Below are 26,238 nucleotides of genomic sequence, written 5' to 3' on the forward strand. Positions count from 1 at the left end.
TTGGAGGGCATCTTTAACCAGGTGGGAAGGGAAATTGCGGTCTCTAAAGAAGGTGGCCATCTGGTGTGTTCTATGGTGGAACCGCTCCTCCTGGGAGTTGATACGGCGGAGGCGGAGGAATTGGGGATACGGGATGGCATTTTTGCAAGAGGTAGGGTGGGAAGAGGTGTAATCCAGGTAGCTGTGGGAGTCGGTGGGTTTGTAGAAGATGTCAGTGTCAAGTCGGTCGTCACTGATGGAGATGGAGAGGTCCAGGAAGGGGAGGGAGGTGTCAGAGATGGTCCAGGTAAATTTAAGGTCAGGGTGGAATGTGTTGGTGAAGTTGGTGAATTGCTCAACCTCCTCGCGGGAGCATGAGGTGGTGCCAATGCAGTCATCAATGTAGCGGAGGAAAAGGTGGGGAGTGGTGCCCGTGTAACTACAGAAGATGGACTGTTCCAAGTAACTAACAAAAAGACAGGCATAGCTGGGGCCCATATGGGTGCCCATGGCTATCCCTTTGGTCTGGAGGAAGTGGAGGATTTGAAGGAGAAATTGTTAAGGGTGAGGACAAGTTCAGCCAAACGAACGAGAGTGTCGGTGGAAGGGTACTGTTGGGGACGTCGGGAGAGGAAGAAACGGAGGGCTTGGAGGCCCTGGTCATGGCAGATGGAGGTGTAGAGGGATTGGATATCCATGGTGAAGATGAGGCGTTGAAGGCCAGGGAAATGGAAGTCTTGGAGAAGGTGGAGGGTGTGGGTGGTGTCTCGAACATATGTGGGGAGTTCCTGGACTAGGGGGAATAAGTCAGTGCCAAGGTAGGTGGAGATGAGTTCGGGGGGGGGGGGGGGGCAGGAGCATGCTGAGACAATGGGTCGGCCAGGATGGTCAGGCTTGTGGATCTTGGGAAGTTAACATTGAGCCCCTACAGAATCCCTCCCTCCTGCACCACTCCTTCCACCCTCCCTCATATTGTTCTAACTCTGATGGCAGTTCCCTTCCAAACGCCTCGCGAGGGCGGGGCAAACAATCAGGAAGGAATTTGCTTTGTGGGTTTGTTTTTGTTAAGAAGTGAATTCGCAAAGCGTCTCAGCTAGCTCTTTCAAAGAAAGCAGCCTCAAAATACATGAGGAGCTGCATCTTTCAAATAAGATGCTGAACTGTTTGCAGATCTGTGCTTTGTTTGCTCTTTTTCAATCCAGGATCTATTTCATCATCCTTCCTGCAGCCCATGTGTCCCTATGGGCACTGCTGCCATCTCTCTGTCACTCACTGTTACTGCATGCAACTTGTTTCCTCTCAATTGTTTCAGTCCACTTTAAGTCTCTGAATCCCGATGTCCAATTGAGTATGCTGTTTGATTTCTTTCCCCCCTTAGAATAGTGAACGTTTCAAAAGTGCCGTACAGCACTTTGGAGCATCCTGCAGCAATTCATAAACACATGCTTTTTTTCTTTATTATGGCTGAGATCAGTTTCAGTCAAAGACCTATTTGCCGTATTGATCATTTTGAATTCAGTCGTTTAGGCTGGGTGGAGGATTCGAACAGGTTAGGTCTGGTTTTGTCATCATGAGCTGTCTCGGGTAAGCAATGTTATTCAGGGAGTTGCTGGAAGCGGGCCCAAGTGCTTAGCTGTGTGTAAACATGTTTGTCTAGTGTTCACATGAACACGTGTACAGGGGCAGAATGAGATTGGGGGTCAGCTCCAACAGAATGTCAAACAGTCATAGCCCCGGGGGCCATTGCATGGTCACCGTAACTGCAAACCCAGCATGTAGCTTCGATGTAAACCAGGCCAGCACTACACAAACCAGGCTCTGTGACAACAACACTGCAGACTGCTGCTTCATTGAAGAGGTCTGGATCGAGGAAAGTTTGCATTTTTACAGAGCACCTTTTCACATAAAGAAACATTCTAAGGTGTTTCCCAGAGGTCTTACAATCAAAATATAACACTGGGGCATAAAATGAAATATCAAATGCAAAATACTACAGATGAATGCTGGAGAAACTCAGCACGTCTAGCAGCATCTGTGGAGAGAGAAACAGAGTTCATGCTAAGAGTCCAGTGACCCTACTCCAGGAGGGACGATGTAGTGGCTCAGTGGTTAGCACCATTGTCTCATAGCACCAGGCTCCTGGGGTTGATTCCACCCTTGAGCAACTGGCTGTGTGGAGTTTGCATGTTCTTCCCATGTCTGCTCCAGTTTTCTCCCACAGTCCAAAGGTGTGCAGATCGAGTGGATGGCCATGTTAAATTGCCCGCAGTGTTCAGGAATATGCAGGATAGGTGGATCAGCCATGGGGAAAATGCAAGGTTACAGTAATGCTCTTCAGAGGGCCAGTGTAGACTTGATGGGCCAAATGGTCTGTTTTCACACTGCGGGGATTCTATGACCTGAGTTCCAAGTTGAACTCAATTCTGAAGAACAGTTATACCAGAAACATTTGTCTGCTTCTCAATGTGCAGATGCTACTGTGCTATTTTTCAGTGTTCTCTGTATTTGTTAAGTAATTACATCAAATGATCAAAACTTTGTCAAAGAGGTAGGTTGTAATGTGTGTGTGAAAGGGGGTAATGTGATAAAAAGGTGTAGGGAGGGAAGACCAGAGCATAAGGCCGCCTGAGGTAGAACAATTAAAACCAGCAATTACTGGGGTGGGGTGGAATTGTTGAGCTGGAGTAGACTGTAGCTATTAGCCGGAATGCAGCTATGGAGAGATTTCCAAACAAGGAGGTGGATCTCGAGGATCCAAGTCTAAGCTGCTCAAAGGCAACGTGAGCATTTGACTTGGATTTTAAAAACAAGTCATGAACAAAAAACTGATCGAGATGCTATCGGATTGTCACAAAATCCCGGCTGCTCCTTGCCCTGTCCCACGATAATCCAACTGAGTATAACTGTGAAGATGACTGTAGTCATTCAGTTTTGCCAGGGATGGGCAATCAATGTCAGGTTTGTTAATTAATGCACCAACTGTGAGAATGAATGGACAGGTTTGCTAATGGACGCAATTTTAACAGCATGTCTGATTAGCAAAGTTCTGAAAAGGATCACTGCACTGAAAACTTTAATTCTCCATAGATGCTGAGTTCCTCCAACAACTTCTGTTTTTCTTTTAGATTTCCAGCATCCATAGTCTTTGTTTTACTTCAGCAAATTTCACTAGCGCTCACAGTCATTTATTTCTCAGTCAAATAATGCTCAGTAGCAGCAGTATGCACTATCTACAAGATGCATGCAGGAATTCACCAAAGATCTTCAGACAACACCTTCCAAACCCACAACCACTTCTATCTAGACTGACAAGGGCAGCAGATACAAGGGAACAGCACCACCTGCAAGTTGCCCTCCAAGCCACTTGCAATCTAACTTGGAAATGTATCGCCATTCCTTCACTGTTGCTGGGTCAAACTCCTGGAACTCCTTACCCAATGGCATTCTGGGTCAGACTACAGCACGTGGACTGCAGCAGTTCAAGAAGGCAGTTCACCATAACCTGCTCAAGGGTAACTAGGGACGGGCAATAAATGCTGACAAGTCAGCAAAATGCATCCTCCAAGACAGAATAAAATATACAGTGAAGATAAATTCCTTCTTGTTGTATTTGTTCTGCAGACACTAGGATTCAAGATGCACCTTGGTGGAGCTCACCTCCTGGAGAAAGTCACGATGCGTGGGGCAGGGTCGACAAGCCTTGGTCATGATCTTGTACATTATATGAAACCTGACATTCCCTTGCCCTTCGTCCTCCCTCAAAAAGTGTCTGCTGACTTTACTCGTCACACAATTATGACAGTATTCAAGATCGATTTCAGTGAGATAAATAATGGATTGTTTATGTCCCTGAAGTAACTCGATACAGCTCGATATCTTTAATATACACAGCCAGTGCTCAATAGGGTTGTCACGAGCATCAGGCTAGATAAATGTACAATGTTGTTGCTGCACTGCAGCAAAATGGCAAAGGAAAATGCCAAGGTAGATTCATTTAAGATGCGTCTGAACAGATGCATGAGTAGGTGGGGAGAAGAGGGATACAGACGCTTAGGAATTGGGCGATAGGCTTAGACAGTGGATTTGGATCGGCTCAGGTTTGGAGGGCCGAAAGGCCTGTTCTTGGGATGTAAATTTTCTTTGTTCTTTGAAACATTGCAGTGTTTAAATTCAGACCATGTATGCATACAGGCTGAACCACTATGGGGGATCATGAAAACAAAATTCATAGCTGTCACCCCCACTTCCCAGTGTTAACCATCGCAATGTGATTTGAAACAGGAGCCGAGAGCATTCATTTTACTTTTCAAGTTTTGATGTGACAAAGTTGTTAGAAATGGTAAAACTGTTAGAAGAAATTTTTAGTAATTTAAAAAAAAGTAAAGGAAAATATTAAGTTCTTTAAACATTAAAATATTTAAAACTATATAAGAGGATAATGTTCGAGGATAGAAAATGTTAGTGTAAAAGCAAAGTTGAAAGAATCAAAAATTAATTAGAAGGCTAAATAGTATACAATTTCATGCGGGTCCATGAAAATGAGTAGGGGCATAGTATACAAAGCAGGGAGTTTATGCTGAACTTACATTTGAGACTGATATACCTCAGCTAGTGTACCACACCTGATGGAGGATTTAATCTGAACAGAGAGGACAGTTGAGGGTTTCAAGAATGAGACAGAAATTGAACAGTGACAGGAACATTGGGAGGGAGATTGATCAGTGACAGGAACATTGGGAGGGAGATTGATCAGTGACAGGAACATTGGGAGGGAGATTGATCAGTGACAGGAACATTGGGAGGGAGATTGATCAGTGACAGGAACATTGGGAGGGAGATTGATCAGTGACAGGAACATTGGGAGGGAGATTGATCAGTGACAGGGGGGGAGATTGAGCAGCAATAGGAACACGGGCTGGGGGAGACTGAACAGCGACAGGAACAAGGGATGGGGGAGACTGAGCAGCGATAGAAACAGGGGATGGGGGAGATTGAGCAGCGATAGGAACACTGGCTGGGGGAGATTGAACAGTGACAGGAACAGAGAAAGTTTGGTTGAATCTGAAAGTCTCATTACACTTAAGTAGTAATGAACTATTAACTTGCATTGCCATAGCCTCTAGGGCTATGATCGAAAAGCTTGGAAATGGGGTTAGTGTCACTGGATTGTTGTGGGCACAAAAGGCTGAATGACCTCCTCTTGTGCTGTAGGTATTTGAGTAAAATGTATGCGTTTCATTTTATCTTATGATAATATTAAGATTACCTTCTCTGTGTCATTTCTGGCTTGGTATCTCACCTCTTCATTAAAATACACTTAGGCAATGATGCCCACATAATTTGCTGGAAAAATATAGCAGCATTATTTCTTTGAAATAAGTGAGTACGATCCTGCTTTGTGCTGCCTTTTCTTAATTTACAACACACGACTTTGTTGCTGCATTATTTCAAGGTAGCTTGAACTTTAATATGACAATATGAAGCCAACACATTCTTACGCTAATCTGTGATGAGGAATGAGCTTGCACTGCAAAGCACTTTTCTCTTGTGCTGCCACTGTATAAACATTACGCTGTGTCCTTGTCAGGGATGATGTTGTCATTGGTGAAGACCTTTTGTTGCAGCTCAGCCAGCCTCCTCTAATAACACTGTCTGCTTTCCTCAACAGAGTGGATTCCATAATGTTAGTGGAAGAAGGCTTCACCATGGTGAGTGCAGATGCCAGTGACAAAATGCTGAAATATGCGTTAAAAGAGAGATGGAACCGAAGGAAAGAAGAGGCGTTTGATAAATGGGGTAAATATTGGGCCTTGAGAGAGAGCATAAAAAGGAATTCTTTATCAAACAGAACCAGACATTGCTAGAGAAACTCAGCAGGTCTGGCCGCATCTGTGAAGAGAGAAACAGAGCTAACTTTTCAAGTCCTGTGACCCTACTTCAGAGGTTCCTTATGGGAGACTGTTTCGCAAGGTTAGATCTCGTGGAATACAGGGAGAACTAGCCATTTGGATACAGAACTGGCTCAAAGGTAGAAGACAGAGGGTGGTGATGGAGGGTTGTTTTTCAGACTGGAGGCCTGTGACCAGTGGAGTGCCACAAGGATCGGTGCTGGGTCCACTACTTTTCATCATTTATGTAAATGATTTGAATGTGAATATAGGAGGAATGGTTCGTAAGTTTGCAGCTGACACCAAAATTGGTGGTACTGTGGACAGCAAAGAAGGTTACCACAGAGTATAATGGGACTTTGATCAGATGGGTCAATGGATTGAGGAGTGGCAGATGGAGTTTCATTTAGATAAATGTGAGTTGCTGCATTTTGGAAAGGCAAATCAGGGCAAGACTTATACACTTAATGGTAAGGCCCTGGGGAGTGTTTCTGCAGGCTCATTGTTCCTTCGTCGTGGATTAGGAGTGGAGTCCCATTTCTTACATTACCATTAATGGTCTGTCTAGGCCTTAAGCTCAGAGATTTCCCCATAATCTACCTTTCATTTTTGTTTCAAGCTGCTCTTTAAAGGCTACCTCTATGGCCAAGCTTTGGGTCATCTGACCTTCCATTGCCTTATGTGGTTTAGTGTCAATGTTGGCTTTGTAATGCATCTGTAAGCACCTTTGGATGTTTTGTTATGCTAAAGGCACTATCAAAATGCACATTGTTGATATTTGAAGAGTTATTTCTCATTCAACATTGGAACGGACTCTTGGGGAGGTTCTGTTTACTTCTGCAGTTTGCTGAGTCCTTGTCCCAGCCAATGGTAGCTCTATGAGATGGTCTCTTCATCAATATTTGTCCCTCAGCTAACAGCATTAGATAAAAGTATTTGCTCTCACTGTAGTACTGTATATCTCTTAGCTGCTGCTTTTCCTATTCTGTAAGAGTAATTGCATTTACATTGGCTGTCAAGCTCTATTATAATCTGGATGGTGTGAAACAGCTATGCAGAAGAGAAGGAGTGTGTTTGGTTCATGATGTCTGCATTGGCTCTTTTAAAGAGCTATCCAATTATTCCCACTATTTTTCTCTATGAGTGGCATATTGGCTCAGCTGTTAGTACGGCTACCTCACAGTGCCAGAGACCCAGGGTCGATTCCAGTCTCTGCTGACTGTGTGAACTCCACACACACACACACACACACACACACACACACACACACTCTCCCTGTATCTGCTTGGGGTTTCTTTTGATTACTCTGGTTTCCTCCCACACTCCAAAGATGTGCAGATTAGGTGGATTGGCTGTGCTAAATTGCCCATAGTATCCAGGGACGTGTAGATGGAGTAACCATGGGGGTATTGTGGATTGGGTCTGGGTGGGATACCTTTTGAAGGGACAGTGTGGACTCAGTGGGCTGAATGGCCTGTTTCCTGCACTGTGAGGATTTTATGATTTAATGGTAGTTCCCAAAGGTTCCCTTTTCAAGTGTAATCCCATTTTATATTGAGAGTTACGATTGGATCAGCTTTAGCAACATTTCAGATTGTAAACATTTTCTGTAGTTTAATGCTCCTTACCTCTTCTTTGGTTCTTCTGGCAATTCTCTTAAGAATGTGTTCTCTAATTACCAACCCTCCTGAAGTGAAATGGAGTTGCCTCATTTATTCTGTCAAAATCTTTTCAAACAATTAAATTTCCATACATCCTTCTCTTCCTTAAGCAGAGCAATCCCAGTTTATTTCATCTACACAGACCCGCACAAGGATTGACTTGTTAATGTGAATGGATTTTGAATAGTTTGCAACCTTTGTCTACAGAGTTTGCAGCACAGAAACTCTTGACCTTCTCCTCATTCACTTTATAACAAACTGTTCATTGAACTCCAAATATGATTAAGTACACATTCCGTATGAGTTTGTAAAGGTGTGTAGCATCCTATGCTTTATTAATAGGGGGAACACAGTACAAAAATGAAATGGTAGGACGATGGTGACTTTACCTGATGACAATAAGGTTGTTCTCTTTGTAGATCTACATTGTCACAAAAGCAGTTTGGTTCAATACAGTTGCATATCAAGTAAATAAACAAAACATTGGACTTTGACTGTATCCAAAAGTTCTCCAACCTGTGTAATCCCTTTTGAGCTCCTTAATGTTTTCTGGGGTCAACCACTTCATGTTCAGCTTCCACGTTCCCTTGCTGGCCTGCTGCTCCTCCTGTCGGTGACAGTCAGCCAGCAGGAGGCAGTGGTCAGAGAAGAACGCTGGTTCGACATTGGTGGATCTGACTGAGAATGTGCGGGATGCAAATGGGAAATCTATCCTTCAGCGTATAGACCCATCTGGCCATGACCAGAGGCATCTGTCTGCAGGGTTGCTGAAGACGTTGTGTTGATTAGCAAATTGAACCATTTCCATTGGGAATCTGAATGTGGTGTCCAGTTTGCTGTCAGCCCCTCTGGATTGTTGATCTGCATCAACAATGTGATTGAAGTCTCTGGCCAGAATGACTGGTAGTGGGAGCTGCTTCAGGTCAGCCAGCCACTCACTCTGTACCCCCGGGAAATACATGTTAATTAATCTCAGGGGAGCGTTTCTGTATGTAACATCTGCTACGAGAAGGCACCCACCCACCACCTCCTTAACCTCAGAGATGGTGAAATCTCCTCCTTGCACCATAATACCCAGGCCGGGGGAATGACTATCGCTTCCCCCCCCCTACCAAGTTGAAGGCTCGACCCTCTCCTGTGGCTGCTGGGGTGCAGTATTCCACACTCCTGCAGAAACACGAGGTCTCCCGCAATGGCATTGACCAGATAAGTCAATGTGGAGACACCTCACGTAGTAGATTTAATGCTGCATGCACGTTAATACTGACAATTTTAACATCCATTTGTGGGAACGAACCAACAGGGTCCAGCTTGGAGTCTGACAGAGGGACTGTCAGAGCGTCACTACTGCTGGTTGCCTGTGACTGTCGTGCAGAGGGTACCTGTGGGTCCGAATGGCTGGATGTTAGTCTTCACCGGGCCCCACCCGGGGAGTCCAGCATTTCTGGGTTAGGGGGTGCTTCTCTCCTTCGCCCCTGCTCTGCCCCTTTTTTATGTGGATGGCCATCCCTCTGCACATCTTCAACCTCACAGAAGTTGTTGGTGTGTCCATTATGCCTCTTTCTGTTTTGCTGTGAGGCTTTGGGGACCTGACTGTTCCAGTTGTTTCTCACTGCAATCCATTCCCCGACCTCCATGGTTTCCTCCTCCTCCTTCTCCATTGACTCCATCTATTCATGTTGGAGTTGGGTCAGTTACTATGTCTTTGCACTGACTACCTCTTCCTCCTTTCCGGCCTGTCCCTCCCTCTGAGTGCCCCTCGTCTCAGTTTTCTGCTGGGAGGTGGCATCTTCCTGACCTTTGGGGGCCATCTGAGGGTAAGTGGAACCCCCCATCCCCACAAGTTTGGACAACCTGAATTGGCGGTAGGCTGAAGCCAACATTAAGGTCCACCAGCGTCCAATTACTATCTCGATCTAGCAATGATCTCGATAGTTTTGATGTCTTGTAACCCATCACTGGTGCAGTCCCTGCAGAACCAATGTCCCCCCCTGCCAGGGCCTTTATACAGTAGCTTTATTGAACATTGGTTCAGCCTCAGTTGGAGCATTGTGTCCCATTCTGGGTTCTGCACTTTTGGAAAGATGTGCGGGCTCTTGAGATAATGCAGAAAGGGTTAATGTGAATGGTTCCAGGAATTCGGATAAGACCATAAGACATAGGAGCAGAAGTTAGGCCATTCAGCCCCTTGAGTCTGCTCTGCCATTCATTCATGGCTGATAGGTTTCTCAACCCCATTCTCCTCATTTCTTCCTGTAACTCTTGATCCCTTTGATATTAAAGAACTTATCTCTCTCAATTTTAAATATACTCACTGACCTAGCCTCCACAGCCTTCTATGGCAGTGAATTCCATAGACTCACCACTCTCTGGCTGAAGAAGTTTATCCTTATCTCCATTCTTCCCTTTATTCTAAGACTGTGACCTCGTGTCCTGTCTTTCCCACCAATGGAAACATGTTCCCAACGTCCTCTTTGTCCAGGCCATTCACTGCCTTGTAAGTTTCAATTAGATCCTCCCTCATTCCTCTAAACTCCATCGAGTATACATCCAGAGACCTCAAACGTTATGAATTTAGATTGGAAAAGTTGGGACTGTTTTCTCTGGAGAAGGCAAGGCTGAGAGGAGATTTGATGGGTTATGTAAAATCATGAGAGGTCTGGGCAGAGCGGATTGGGAAAATCTGTTCCCATTGGTGGAAGAATTGAGAACAGAAGTACCGAGATTTCAAATAATTTGCAAAGAGAGCAATAAAGATATGAGCACAAGAGCAAGTGGTTTGTGTCTAGAATGCACTACCTGAGTGTGTGTCGGAAGTAGGTTTAATCAAGGTACTCAAGGAGGAATTGATTTACAATCTGAATTGTGCAGGATTTGGAGAGAATATTAAGTACAAGGTGCATCATTTCCATAGGGGGCCTGCACAGAGATGGTGGGATGAATGGCCTCCTGAGCTTTAATAATTCCGTGATTCTGAGAAACTTAACATATAACCCTCTGCTTTTCATTTCTCCCCTGCTAGAAGTGAACCTCATTGCTTTTCTGTGTTGTTGCTTGTCATGTTTTGTGTTGCTGTCTCTCTGCTCCAAGTATCCATGCTGTTTTTCAAGAAATGTGTAGCCTCTTTATTCTTTCCACCAAATAAACCGTATGTGTATTGCCAATTATGTGCCTATTCTGCAAACCCATATATCGGCCCAGAGTTTGCAAAACACTGGCCATGAAACTATTGGCAATTGCCATCATTATTCTCCTGAGACCGGTGGCCACTTTTGGTGTCCACACCTACCCAGGAATGAGTGACTTAATGAGAAACTAAGGTTGCCAAAGCTGGGATTAGAGAAAAGAAAATGGAGAGGAGGTTTGAGCCCAGTGTACAAGATTATGACAGATGTAAATAAGGTGGACAGAGAAAAGCTGTCCCTGTTCATTGGTCATGCAATACTGAGGGAACATAGTTTTAAGGCATTGGGCAAGAGATGCATGGAGAACCAGAGAAGGCATACTATTTATGCAACAATGGCAAGGATCTGGTCCTGGGCTTAATGGTTAGCACTGCTGCCTCACAGCGCCAGGGACCTGGATCTGATTCCAGCCTCGGGTGACTGTCTGTGTGCAGTTTGCACATTCTCCCCCTGTCTGTGTGGGTTTCCCCCTGTTTCGTCGCAATGTCCAAAGATGTCCAGGTCAGCTGGATTGGCAATGCTAATCTTTGAGGGAAGCACAGGCAAGCTGGATTAGTCATGGCAAATGCAGGGTTACAGGGATAGGATGAGGGTGGCTGTGCCTGGGTGGGATGCTCTTCGGAGGATCAGTGCAGACTAGATGGGGCGAATGGCCTCTTTCCACACTGTAGCGATGCTGTGACCTCAAACCTGCAGTCTAAGAGGGTGTGGTTACAATGAGGTCAGCCAGGTGGACTTCTTAGAATATGTGTTTTCTGTTTGTTAATCTGATCTAATCAGGGAGCCATGGCTGACAGATAAGAACAGGAGTGTCAGACATCCTGTTCACTCTGAGAGCTGGCTCTGAGGGAGCTGGATCAGTGTCAAGGCCTCTCCACATGTAAGTAAAGGGTGACTTGGTGGACGGGATACTATCCTCTGTGGAGTTATTTCAGTGGTAACGAGAATGGGATTAATGATGTAACCACGCAAAAGTGCTGACTAGCTGAAGTCGAACTGGACTTCAGACCGTCACTACAACTGGCTTTGTCACTGGAAAATGCAGCAAGTATAGCATATGATTTACTGGGTATGCTGAAGGATGTGGACACCCTCGCTAGTCTGACTAAGCTTTGGGAACACCACTTGAGTGAAAGTAATGACATAGACCCACTCAGGACATTTCCTGAACAGACGGACTCTCAGTCGACCTACAGCAAAACCCCAAAACAAAGCCAACCTTCGGCCAAACAGTCACCATTTTCTTCATGATCTGGACTGGCAGGCCATTGCAGTGGCTGCCAGTATGTAGACTCAAGGCAGCAAAAAAGTCCCACTAGACCTAGAGTGAGTAAGTTAACTCACAGACCAGTATCCAGGAGAGTGCACACCCTGGAAAGCCCACCTACATCTGGCTTGGGACAGATAAATTGCTAAGCAATGTCCAAATCAGAGCCAATCAAAATAAACGTCTGGTTAAATGTTTACCTGGTTCTATTGGAGCTCGATACTAGCGCAGCTGTATCAGTGATTGCAGAGTCAGTCTTTAATGACATTCACTCTGGACTCCAATCCTTAAGTTTGTGAAAGACCTTGGCGAGACCGAGACCCTTCACTGGGGAACCTTTAGAGATTAAGGGAACAACTTTGGTTCCAATCTGATGAAAAACAGCTGGCTCAGTTCCCTTTGATTGGGGTAAAAAGCTCAGGCCCAAGCCTGATGGGGCAAAATTGGTTGAGGAAGCTCAACATTTTTCGATTAGAGAATGGCTGCCTGAGTGACGTCCTAATTAAATACCCGGATGTTTTTCTAGATACTATCAAAGGAGCTAAGATTACCTTGCATGTAGAGTGGGAAGCAGTTCCGTGATTCTGAGAGGCAAAACTGGAGGCAGAAATCAGGAGGCTGTCAAGTGAAGGGATCATCAAATCAGTCCAGCTTGTGAATGGGCAGCATCTGGACAGTACAAGCCTGCCTTTTGGGGTATCATCAGCCTGTGCCATTTTTCATCAGACCATGGCAAGCATTTTAAAAGGTCTACTCCCAGGTCAGCATTTATCTGGATGATGTGCTAACAACAAGGAAGATCAATAAAGAATACTGAGAACTTGGACATAGTGCTTCAACGTTTCTCCTTAGAGGGCCTTAGAAGAGAAAGTGTATGTTCCAGGCACTGCAAGTGACCTACCTGAGTTACAGAATTGACAAGACCAGGTTACACTCATTGGAAGATAAAGTAAGGGCAACCAAAGGTGCCCCAGCTTCCAAGTCTATACTGGAGTTTTGGTGTTTCCTTGGATTGGCAAATGATTACAGTAAGTTCATACCTAACCTGGCCTCCATCCTGACACTGTTACATCTGCTATTAAGAAAGGGTCAGCCTGTGAAATGGTCTAGAACCCAAGCTGTAGTCTTTAGTGAAATGTAGAAGCAGCTATCATCATGCAAGGTGACTCTGAGTTCAGGCAGGATCTGATGCTGACAGGCGATGCCTCCCCATATAGTATCAGGGTAGTGTTAGCTCACAGATGGCCCAATGGAGAGGAACACCCGATAGTCTAAGCTTCCAGGACTCTGGCTGATGCAGAGTGCAACTACTCCGAGATAGAGAAGGAAGGTTTAGGGGTCATGTTTGGTGTGAGAAAGTTCCACCAATACCTTTACAGACATAAATTTGTAATAATAACAAATCACATATCCTTGGTAGGGTTACAAAAAGAGCAGAAGACCGTGTTGCCCATAGTTTCAGTCGAATTCAGCAGTGGGCTCTCATTCTAAGTGCGTACAATTACAATTTAAAACACTGTTCGGGAGGCCGAGTGGCAAATATGGATGCCTTGAGCCACCTCCCACTGGTGGTGCCATGCCTGGAAGAGTCCGTTCTGGTTTTAAACTTTTAGGACAGCCCGCCAGTCACCACTGACAATATGGACACAAAAATGATCAAGTCTCAGCCAAACTAAAATAGTTGGGGGAAACAAAAGGGCCTTTTCTCACAACCAGAATCGAGAACATTCTGGACCCGGTGAGACCAACCAAGAGTGATTGTCCCGAGCAAAGGTCACTGCCAGATACTGGCTGAACTCCACCCAGGTCATCCAGGAGTCTCCAACACGCAGATGCTGGCGAGACGTTATGTCTGGTGGCCAGGATTGGATGCTGACAAAGCAGCATTGGTGGGTCAGTGCCAACAAGGACAAAAGTTACAGTCATCAGCTCCCCCACATTCATGGGAATGGCCGGGTAAACCTTGGACTCGGTTACATGTCAACAGTGCCGGCTGGCCTCATGAGCTGAATGTTCTTAGTCATTATGGATGCCCACTCAAAGTGGTTGAATGTGCATAGAGTTCATTCATCAAACACAGGTACAATGATACAAAAGCTACTGGCATCTTCTGCAAAACATGGACTCCAAGAAGTTTTGGTCATAGACAACAGCCCATTGTTTGCCAGCAGGGAATTTGAATTTTTCCGAAAGTCAAATGGCATTCGTCATGTTCGGACAGCTCCATACCATCCATCATCCAATGGCCTGACAAAAAGAATAGTCCAAATTTGAAGGTAGACTTAAAGAAACAGCCTACAGCCTACCTCATTACCAAACTGTCCCAGTTTCTATTTGATTATGGGACCACCCCTCATGCAACTAATTCGTAAAGTTGGATCAGATGTGATTCAGGGTGAGCTTGCCAATTGAATATCAAATTAGTTTAATTTAATGGCAGGAGATAGAGACTGATGGTGGAGGGTTGTTCTTCAGACTGGAGGGCTGAAACCAGCAGTGTTCCATGGAGATCAGTGCTGGGTTCACTTTTGTTGGTCATTTACATAAGTGTTTTAGATGAAAATATAGAAAAAGCACGATTCGTAAGTTTGTGGATAGCACCAAGATTGATGGTGAAGTGGAGAAGGTTATGTAAGATTACAAAGAGATCTTGATCGATTGGGTCAGTGGGCTGAGGAGTGGCAGATGGAGTTTAATTTGGATAAATGGTAAGTTATTACGTTTTTGTGAAGCAAACAAATGCAGGGTTTATACAATTAAAAATAGAGCCTTGGGTATTGTTGTAGAACAGACAGACCTTGGAGTTCAGGTACATCATTCTTTGAAATTTGCATTACAGCTAGACAGGGTAGTTATTGAAGGCATTTAGTATGAGAGTTGGAATGTTCTGTTGAGAATGTACAAGACGTTGGTGAGGCCTCTTCTGGAATACTGTGTGTAGTTCTGGTCATCCTGTTATAGGAAGGTTATTATTAAGCTGGAGAGGGTTCAGAAGAGATTACCAAGATGTTCCTGGGTATGGAGGGTTTAAGTTATAAGGGGAGGCTGGATAGGCTGGGACTTACTTCACTGGAGCGTAGGAGGCTGAGAGGTGACATTTATAGAGGTTCCCTCAGGGAGGTGATTTCAAGACGAGGGGACAGATTTTTAAGATGAGACGAGCAAGATTTTAAAAAAAGATATGAGGAACAACTTCTTTTATACAGAGAATTGATAGATGCAGATGCAGTTACAATGTTCAAAAGACATTTGGATAAGTACGAGAATAGGAAAGGTTTGGAGGAAAAAGGGCCAGGAGCAGGCAGGTGGGACTAGTTTAATTTGGGATTATGGGCAGCAGGGACTGATTGGACTGAAGTGTCTGTTTCCGTGCTCTATGATGATAACTACAGGGGTAGCTCCAGCAAAGTTGCTAAAGGGGTGGGGGATGACGCCACACCAGGTTAAATCTGATCTTCCCGGACCTGGGGGAGGCATTGGCATCAGGAATGCCAATGCCAGGCAAAAGTATCCACTAAACAAGAGAGCCAGTTTACTTCAAGGGATGAAGTTTGATCCAAAACCAGGAAAATGGCCCTGCATGGATGACGGGCATGGTCACATCCTGTGACGTACAAAGTTCAGGTAGGTGGGGCCTGCACATGGACCAAATGAAACCTACAAACTCACAAGTGGGGCAGGAGCAAAGCATACCCAGCTCCTCAGAACAGGCTGTCAGAACCTGTGGGTTTGTCCCCTTCCCCTGGTGTGGAAGAAAGCTCGGAGTCTGCGACAGGCACAACAGATGTTGCAGCCTCAATGCCTTTACCACTTGAAGAAGACAACAAATTCCTTCCTAGACTCTCTGGGGCCCAAGAGGCAGGCTACAGTCTGATACACGCTGCCCGTATCTGAGGCTGAGTTGGAGGAAGAAGAGGTTGAATAGGCTGGGGCTGTTGTCCTTGGGTCATCAGAGACTGAGGGGTGACCTGTGCAGAGGTTTATAAAATCGTGAGGGGCATGGATAGGGTAAATAGACAAGGTCTTTTCCCTGGGGTGGAGGAGTCCAGAACTGGAGGGCATGTGTTTAGGGTGAGAGGGGAAAGATATAAAAGGGACCTAAAGGGCAACAATTTCACACAGAGGGTAGTGCATGTATGGAATGAGTTGCCAGAGACATTGACAGATGCAGATGCAGTTACAATGTTTAAAAGACATTTGGATAAGTACAAGAATAGGAAAGGTTTGAAAGATAAAGGTTTGGTGGAGGCTGGTACAATTATAGCATTTAAAAGGCATCTAGATGGGTATATGAATAGGAAGGGTTTAGAGGAATATGGGCCAAGTGCTGGAAATGGGATGAGATTAGTTTAGGATATCTCGTTGGCATGGACAGGTTGGACTGAAGGGTCTGTTCCCGTGCTGTACATCTCTATGACTCTATGAACTGGATCCAGTTCAAAAGTGCCCTAGAAGAGGCTACAAGAGAAAGAATGGGCCAATGTCTCCAGACTTAGAGGGGGAGGGATATAGCGACTGTAACGAGGTCAGTCAGGTTGACTTCATAGAATATGAGCTCCCTGATTGGAGCTGTTAATTTGGTCCCATCAGGGAGCGCTGGCTGACAGATATAAACTGGAGTGTCAGAGATTCTGTTCAGTCTGAGAGCTGGCTCTGTGGGAGCTGGACCAGCATCAAGTACTGTGCATGTGTAAATAAAGGGTGACTTGGTAACAGAATGACAGTGGAGAAAGTGAGGACTGCAGATGCTGGAGATCAGAGCTTTTCCAGCAACACATTTTCAGCAACAGAATGACAGTCTCTGTTGAGTTATTTCACAGATGATGAATGGTTTAAAAAGAATATTGTATTGGAATTTAAGTGAAATAAGCTTGCGCAGAGGAGAATGTATGAATGGGACTGTCTGGATTGATCTATGGAAGCTAGCATGGGCATGATGGACAAATGCCTCATTTTTGTGGCATGACCCCATTCTGGCTCTGTTTTTAATGCTAGATGAGTTGCATCAGAAGGAGTTTTTAAGTGTGAGTCTTTAACAGGAGCTGTAAACTTCCTCACTTTCCTTCACAGTGATCGAGGAAGCTAATTGGTTGACCTTACCCAACGACATCCAGAAGCCTGGTGATGGATTCGATGCTGTAATTTGTTTAGGAAATTCATTTGCGCACTTACCAGACTTCAAAGGTAAAAGAAAAAAGAGCTTACTTCCTGTTTGTCTCTGGCAAAACCTTGAGAGAGTTCCTGGTATGACATCAGCGGGGCATTTGATACCCGTGATGTAGAAGATACTGTTTTGGTCAATCGATCAGGAGCTGTTTGTGCCAAGACTTTATTTGCGGGGGTGAGGAGGTAGGGGTTTGCTATCAGAGGGGTTGATGGAGGGTCAGGGTGGGCCTTTCAGTACTGATGGGTTGACCAGAGATGTCAATGGAGGGTGTGGTTTCAAGGTTAGCTTGTTGGCCTTAGGGAAAATACTCCTGGTCCTCTTGCCTCACTCGTAGTGCTGCAAAAACACAACCTACCAATCTGCATTCCTTCCCGATTCCCATAGAGTACTAACGCTGTGTGTAAAAATAGGTACACTTAAAATGGAGGCTGCTGCTTCGTGGATCACAAGACCATAAGGACATGGGAGTGAAGGTAGATAGGCCATGGAGCCCATTAAGTCTGTGCCAGCATTCAAGAGATGATCTTATAATTCTCAACTCCACTTTCCTGCCTTTTCCCTATAACCCTTAAAACTCTGTCCACCTCCGCTATGAATATATTTAACACCCATCCTTGACACCCCTCTGCTGTCTACAGAATCACTAACCTCGGAGAGAAGAAATTCCTCCTCACCTCTGTCTTAAATGCGTGACCCCCTCTTTCTGAGATTATGCCCTCTGGTTCTCGACTCTTCCCACAAGCAGTATCTACCCTGTCAAGTTCCCAAAGAATTCTGTATGTGAAAGATTTAATCCTAATTCATGGGACTGGATTGGTGGCACTCTACCCCTCTGTTAAAACTGGGAAACATGTGGGATTCTTGTCTCAGATTTTTTTTCCCGGACTAAGTTCGCACCTGGGTGAAAACATCTCCTTCCTAATCTGTGAACGGCCAGTTGGAATTGTTTTAAATTTTGTTTCTCTAGGTGACCAGAGTGACCAGAAGCGAGCCCTGAGAAATATTGCCAGCATGGTAAAACCAGGTGGGATTTTAATCATTGACCACAGGAACTATGATGCCATCTTAGATACTGGCGAAGCACCAAAAGGCAAAAATATTTATTACAAGGTAATTCGTGCCAGTAGGCATGGAGCTGTCTGAGAGTGTTCTGTATTTTGGGTGGCTTGGTGGCTCAGTGTTAGTACTGCTGTCTCATAGCGCCAGAGACCCAGGTTCAATTCCAGCCTTGGGTGACTGTCTGTGTGGAATTTGCACATTCTCCCTGTATCTGTGTGGATTTCTTCCCATAATCCAAAGATGTGTAGGTTAGGTGCATTAGTCAGGGGGAAATTGAGAGTAATAGGGTAAGGGAAAGGGTCTGGATGGGGTACTCTTCACAGGGTCTGTGTGGTCTTGTTGGGCCAAATGTCCTGCTTCCACACTGCAGGGATTCTGTGATTTGTTTTAAGGCACCAAAATGTCGCTACATTTATCATCTTTAATATATCTATACTCCCCTGTTCTAGATTCAGATCAATTCCCAGAGATATTCTGTTTTGATTTAACTAACCAATCGCTTCCTAATTTTGATCTCTATTAAATTAACCCTGAATCTCCTCAGTGTTGGAAACTGTAGCCACAATTTTCAACCCTCTCCTTTTTTATATTCACATACCAAGCATAATCTAGTTATCATATGTTTCATTGCCTCGCCATCCTACCTATATGATAGCCATTTCATTCTCAATTTGAAGATACATGTTTTAACTCTTAATTCTTTATGTCTACCCTTCTAACCATCTTTTGATCCAAACTTCTGCTCTTCCTCTGAAAACCATACCCACTATTTTTCTCCAGTAGTCTCCTTTATTGTACCTTATCTAAAGTATTCTTGAAAATGGATGTAAGTTTGCTCGCTGAGCTGGAAGGTTCATTTTCAGACGTTTTATCACCATACTAGGTAATATCATCAGTGACCCTTTGGTGAAGCACTGGTGTTATGACCTGCTTTCTATTTATTTGCTTATTGGGTGGGTTTCCTTGGACAGGTGATATAATTTCTGGTGGTGATGTCACGTCCTGTGTTGGTGATGTCATTTCCTGTTCTTTTTCTTAGACGCTGATAGATGGGATCCGAATCGATGTGTTAGTTGATTGAGTTCTGATTGGAATGCTATGCTTCTATGAATTCCCATGCTTGTCTCTGTGTGGCTTGTCCTAGGATGGATGTTACATGCACAAGGACATGTATCCATCCTAGGACAAGCCAAACAGAAACACACATGAAAATTCCTAGAAGCATAGCATTCCAACTGGAACTCTATCAACAAACACTTCGATTTGGATGCCATCTATCACCCTCTGAGAAAAGGAACAGGAAATGACATCACTGACACAGGAAATGACATCACCAGCTCAAGGAAACCTAAACACATAAATGGAAAGCAGGCCATAACACCAGTCCTTCACCGGAGGCTCACTGATGATGTTACCTAGTATGGTGACGAGACATTTGAAAACGCGCTTTCCAGTTCAGCGAGCAAACCTGCGTTCAGAACCTCAACCTGAGCTACAAATCTTCTCCACACTCCCTATTCTTGAAAATCCATGCACATGACACATATATTTTATTTATTCACCATGTTTGTCTCTCCCATCTCAAATCTGTATTGGATTAGGTTACGATTACTCATCTTTCCTTCATCTGGATAGTAACTTTACCTTTGGTTAAAAATTCAGAATGATGCTTTAGCACAGACATTAGATGTATTTACCTGAGTTCACTTTGAGCAAATTACACTCTTGGGACTTCTCCTCCAGTTCTCCCCAGCACAATCTCTCTCAATAGGGCCCTGAAATATAATTGACCAAAGAATTAAAAGCATAACGTGGAAACAGTATTTTTTTTCCACACAGCAGGTTGTTCTGATCTGTAATGTATTTTCTAAATCATGTTTGAATTAGAATCAATCACAGAAATTGGAATATACTTGAAAAGGAAGATGTGCAGGGCTCTGAGATGGGTACAGGAATTGGGTCTAATTTCAAATAGATGACACAAACATTTTGGGTCAAATGGATTTCTTCAATACTATGTCATTCTATGATACCTCATGTGGTCTCAGCATATTGCCTTCCCTTAGTTGAAAATTGTTATTGTCATTTGCAAGTACGCACTGCTAAAGCCATGCACCTCCAGGTCAGATACAGAGATGCAAAACCAAACTCAGATAAACGCAAAATACTGCAGATCTGGAAATCTGAAGTAAGCACAGAGAATGCTGGAAAAACTTAGCAGGCATGACCGCATCATAGAGTATAGAACAGTGCAGCACAGGAATAGGCTCTTAAATTCACCATGTCGGAACCAACCATGATACTATCCCAAACTACTTTCGAATCCTGTATGAGTCTTCTTCAGAACTGAAGATGGACTTGAAATGTCAACTCTATTTCTCTGTCTTCATAGATGTTGCATTGCTGTAGCATTGTCTGTTTGTTGTAAGGCAAAACTCCCTGAGCTGTACAATAACAGTTTCTTACTGCATCAGCACAAACCGTGTAGCTCCTGTGACAGAGAATAGCAATTCAGGGTCTTTTCTACTCAGTAATATGTGCTTAGCTTTAACCAAGCTGCTAGAGGGAAGAGGTCAATTATTTCCCTCACAGTTCAGCACATTTGTTACACTCTTTTGATGTTGTGTTAAGTGAGAGACAAACACCCAGTGTGTTCGTTGGAGAATGGCTTTCATGATTTTTGTTTCAGTTACTTATTAAAATAATATTTGTAAGTCGCTATATCATCAGAGAGGAGTAACGTATTTGCAATTTTTGCCTTCCAGAGTGACCTCACCAAGGATATAAATACTTCTGTGCTGTATGTAAACAACAGGCCTCACATGGTGACACTGGATTATACTATTCAGGTTCCAAACATGGACAGCAATGAACAACCAGATGTGAGGTAGGATTGTGCCCAAGAACAGAAAACTAATTCAGAAAATGCTGAATATGGACAGCCCAATGAGAGCGAACAGTGCTAAGGGGAGAGCCCACCATTCGTGGTTAACTATAGCAAAAGAAAAAACATGCAATTTTACAAAGATGTGTGGCAGCTCAGAAGGTTAGATAAGTTTAAAAGAGCAACACAATAGGATTAGTGAGGGGGGAAATGTTACAGCACGAAAGACAACTAGTTGGAATTATAAGAAGGAGCTAGCAATATTAAAACATGTAAATATATAAATATTTGCTAGAAATATAAAATCTGTTTCTATTGATATCTGAAAAAGAAAAGAACTAACAAAATGAGCATTTGCCCTATACAAAGTTGATGGATTGGTCCTAATTTTCCAAAGTTCCTTAGATTTAAAGTAGGTTCCATTAGATGAGAAAATAATGATTTTTTTTTAAGCAGAGAGACAGACAGAATTGAGGAAGTTACAGGGCAGTTGGCTTCAGATTTGTCTTAGGGAAAATGTCAGAATTTATTATTAAACATGTTATAGTCAGACTTGTAGATAAATTCAAATTAATCAGGCAGAGTCAGTATGGTTTTGCGAAAGTGAAATCTTGCTTAACAAATTTGTTGAAGTTCTTTGCAGAAACTACTAAAGGAAAGATCTTGTGAAACTTGAAAGAGTCCAAAAAAGATTTACAAAGATGTTGCTAGGGTTGGAGGGTTTGAGCTACACGGAGAGGGTGAATAGGCTGAGGCTGTTTTCCCTGGAGCGTCAGAGGCTGAGGGGTGACCTTACAGAAATTTATGAAATCATGAGGAGCATGGATAGGGGGAATAGCCAAGGTCTTTTTCCCAGGGTAACAGAGCCAAAAAGTAGAGGTGAGAGGAGGAAGATTTCAAAGGGACCCAAGGAACAACGTTTTCACACAGAAGGTTGGTACGTGTATGGAATGAGCTGCAGGGGAAGTGGTAGAGGCTGGTACAATTGCAACATTGAAAAAGCATCTGGATGAGTATAGGAATAGGAAGGGTTTAGAGGGATGTGGGCCAAATGCTGGAAAATGGGACTAGATTAATTTTGGATGTGTGATTGGCATGGATGAGTTGGACCGAAGGGTCTATTTCCATGCTGTACATGTCTATGACTCTATGTAGTATGTGCTCTGGATAAAGGAATGCTATAGGGATCTCAGGAGTAGGTCATTCAGCCTGCTCTGACATTCAGCACAATCTTGGCTTAAATTCATTTTTCTTACATTTTCCCCATATCCCTTGGCATCATTGGTGTTTAGAGATCTGTTACCTTTCGTACATTCAAGGTCTGAGCTTCCACAGCCCTGATAGGTATATAGTTCCAAAGGTTTACAGCCGTCTGAAATTTTTTAAAAAGTCCTCATCTCAGTATTGAATGCCTTCCCCTTTATTTTTGAAATTGTGTCCTAATTATGGCATAATTCTCTCATTCCTCTGGACCTCATGCTATAAAAAAAGATTCTATTGTAAACTTAGTGGTTTGGTCTGAGATCATTTTCTGTTTAGTAGAGGTTCATTGCACATCACTATACCTCATACAACATTTTTTTGAATTAAAAAATGATTGTTCCATTGTCTCGCATGCACATAGGAAATTTGGTGCCCTTAGGACTTTAGCAGGCATTTCAGTGAAACGTGAAGTTGGTAGCATTGTCACCTCTGAGTCAGAACATGATATGTTCAAGTCCCACTCCAAAGTAATCATGGCTGACACTCCTGTGTGATTCTGAAGAACTGTTGCACTATGGGCAGTATCATCCCTAAGGGGAGATGTTAAATCAAGGTGCTATTTGCCCAGAGATTCAGTAGCAGATAATCATTTGGAGAGTTGGCACATCATGTAACAACTCTGACTCATTGTTTCAAAAAAGAGAGTGGAAATTATTCCCAGTGCCTTGGCTAGGACCTTTCCTTTTCTCAACATCCACAAAAAAAACTCAGATTGTTTCGTTTCCTTTCACATTGGTATTTGAGGAGTTTGCTGTGTACAAATTGAATTGTTTCATTTCCTAAAATCATGAAAGGCGTCATATAAATGGGTTTCTTGCACTGTTTTTGCAACAAGCCAATCTGATTTCTGTGTTCAGTGTGCTGCAATTTTATCACTGAAATAAACAAAATTCACTGGAGATTTGCATTGACACAACAACCTACCCTTGGCATTTCTATAGTCTTGTCATCCTCCCTATATCTTCTCTTTATCAAGTGGAAATATTCTTCTTTGTTAATACTGCTATTCCTCATCCTTTTCAACACACACAAGTATTTAAAGACCTTATAACCTGGAATATTTATCTGTCAGTCAGGCCCAGCTCTGAGTGATCACACTGCAACATAATGGGTAAGTGAGAGGTAGAATGACTTCCTCCTCTTATTAATTCATATATTTGTATGAAATATCCAGGAAACCCTTCAGCTGAGTTTGCATGCCTAATTCACTTGTGTTGCTACTTGCCTTGGGTTGGGAACGTGAAACTTTACTCTGTAACATTTACATTGAAAAGCCCCAAAGGCTGCCATTCCTTGTTAATGATTGTATGACAACCCAATGAAAACCCTTTGCCTCCTTCTCTGCTCCTCAGCACCTTCCGCCTGTCCTACTATCCTCACCGTGTGGATGCCTTCACAGAGTTGCTGAAGAATGCTTTCCAAGGTAAATGTCAGCACAGCCTGTACAGTGACTTCAAACCCCACACGCCAGGCCAGGATTACGTTCCATGCTATTTCATCCACGTGGTGAAGAAGACTGGCTGAACAACTCTTTCTCAGGAGAGATGAAGACTTTGTCACTGGGGATGATGGGGTTAGGCAATATGCAATTACAAGAGCAATGACAAAAAGGAAATCCATGGAGGGAAAGAAGAAGATCGAAATAGGAGGTGCAAATCATCATTGTTAGCAGATTGTAGGTTCATGTCTTCTATTTAGCAATTGGTGTGGATCATGATGGGAACGATAATCTGTATAATTACATTGTAATTTGTAAACGTCTGGCTGAATGTGTCAACTGTTGTCCCTGTATCAGACCCAGACCCAGACCCAAAGCTGTCAACATTGACCAAATATTAGGAATGGCATTCGTGTTCAGGAAGAGTGACTGTAGACCAAACTGGTCCCTGTCTCCTGAAAATGGCCCACATCAGGTGAGTGGGCACCAAAAGCCTCTAAAGCCCCCCAGCACTGTGTCCAGGAGCATTAAACTGTAAGGCCAGAAAGCAAATGTAGGTGTGCACGCATCCATTGAGCCCAGTGCGATCAGCCTGTTTACTCAAGGACCTTCCATGTTTTACATGGTTAAAGCAGCACATGACAAGAGTGTCACAGCAATTCTGCGGTTTTGCTTTTGTTGTCCTGTAAGTCGAGGGAAAAGTTTCAAGCCAGAGGCTATTTGCAACCAGAAAACCTCACCTTTGACCTCCAGTCCACCTCAGAAAAGCAGGAGCAATATTCCTGAATAAGTGGAGCTGTTTTGAAGGTGATGTTTGATTGGCTGTTGTAAGAAATAAAAATATACGCAGCCGTAAACTTTACCAGCTCTAATTGTGGGAGAGATACAAATGAGCAAAAGCCCGATAACCCATCTTCGTTCATCCATCCAGCAAATAATTCCACACATCACCCATTCAATTGCTTCTTAACTGTTCCTGTGAATGCTGACCCAACTATCTCATCTGATAATTCATTCCCAAATGTTACTCGGTATTTATATGATTAATTTCATAATTTTAATGTTAGTTTATCATTTGTTCCCCAATCACTACCTTAACTGTTTCTAAGGTACCCCCTTTTCCAGTGAGGAAGCCAAGGTTTCTATTGGATTTTGTAGAATCCCTACTGTGTGCAAAGAGTCCATTCGGTCCAATGAGTCTGCACCAATCCTCTGAAGAGCACCCACCTAGACTCAGACCCAGCACTCCCAACCCTTGGCTAATCCACCTAGCCTGCACATCCCTGGACACTATGGCTAATTCAGCATGGCCAATCCACCTCACCTGCATATCTTTGGACTGTGGAAGGAAACCGGAGCACCTGCATGAAACCCACTCAGAGGGGAGAGCGTGCAAACTCCACACAGATAGTCATCTGGTGCGGTGAGGTGGCAACGCTAACCACCGAGCCACCATGTTGCCTGGATTTACTTATAATTCGGTCCTTTGTCCCTTTGGATCAATTGTAAGTGTATCCTTGAAATAAAAACCTCCCTTTTGTCTTTGTGGTAAAGACAGTGCTTAAGGTTTGGCGTGGTCACCACAGACAAAGGCAGTGCAGCATGGTAGCTTCCAGTTGACTGTATGGGTTTTGCTGACCTGTCAACAAAGGATCTGTCGACAGTAACATTTCAGCACCCTTCCTATTGTAGGGGAATGTTTAAAAATATAAGATTGCTGAGGTTTGCAGGGTCTTAATGACATTATGCACTTTTTAAGCCTTTGACCATGATTATTATTAATATTATTACTGTTTGTGGCTAACAAAAAGCACAGTGACATCTCTCAGGCATATACTCTAATGTGATTCATTGTTCACAAGTGAATATATGTGCTATATATATATATCAGAGTTGTTGTTTCTGAGTACAGTTAATACCAGCTGTGATTAATGTCTGGTTATTTAAAAGCAGATCCTTTATCATTTAATCTCCATTCCTCCAGCACTCTGTAGAGCATCAGGTGTATCATGTAACTGTTTCCTCCCTCACCTTTTCCCCCTGGCTTAACCAGAGCCTTTGGATGTTGGTGCTTCCCGGTCAGTGAGTGATCTAGTGTTAACAGGAACACAAACACCTCGCTGACTGCATTGCCATAAGGCTTGAACCCCAAAACTGGTTTGCATCTCCTGTTTCGGGGTATTCAGGGGATTCACTATCAACTTCACTCTCAATTTGAGCATTTTGCATAATGTGCTGTGTTCTATTTAGTTAACAGACTGAGTCTGATGTACTTATTAGCAATTGCACTGTGTGAACATTTATTCAGTCGTGCTCATAATGTGATGAAGTGCAATTGAAGCACTTGAAACATAAGGTCGCCATAGTCCCAGAGGACCACGTTGTCATCAGAGAACGACAGCTGGTGATGTGTTTAACCTGAGGGTCACCACACCTCAAATGAAGGC

At 43.7% G+C, this 26,238-nt stretch overlaps 1 protein-coding gene across 1 annotated transcript in view; it reads left to right on the plus strand.

The window, feature by feature from the left end:
- gnmt (glycine N-methyltransferase) overlaps positions 1 to 25,683 on the plus strand; it is a 54,756-nt gene extending 29,073 nt beyond the window's left edge. Inside the window, exons 2-6 of the mRNA XM_043687252.1 lie at positions 5,648 to 5,775; positions 17,051 to 17,164; positions 18,115 to 18,257; positions 20,972 to 21,093; positions 23,706 to 25,683. Of these exons, the coding sequence (XP_043543187.1) occupies positions 5,648 to 5,775; positions 17,051 to 17,164; positions 18,115 to 18,257; positions 20,972 to 21,093; positions 23,706 to 23,877 (679 nt within the window). The 3' untranslated portion in view covers positions 23,878 to 25,683. The remainder of the gene's footprint in view (positions 1 to 5,647; positions 5,776 to 17,050; positions 17,165 to 18,114; positions 18,258 to 20,971; positions 21,094 to 23,705) is intronic.
- The last annotated feature ends 555 nt before the right edge of the window (positions 25,684 to 26,238 follow it).

The sequence above is a fragment of the Chiloscyllium plagiosum genome, chromosome 3, assembly GCF_004010195.1.
Source record: "Chiloscyllium plagiosum isolate BGI_BamShark_2017 chromosome 3, ASM401019v2, whole genome shotgun sequence".
In the NCBI taxonomy this organism is placed as follows: domain Eukaryota; kingdom Metazoa; phylum Chordata; class Chondrichthyes; order Orectolobiformes; family Hemiscylliidae; genus Chiloscyllium; species Chiloscyllium plagiosum.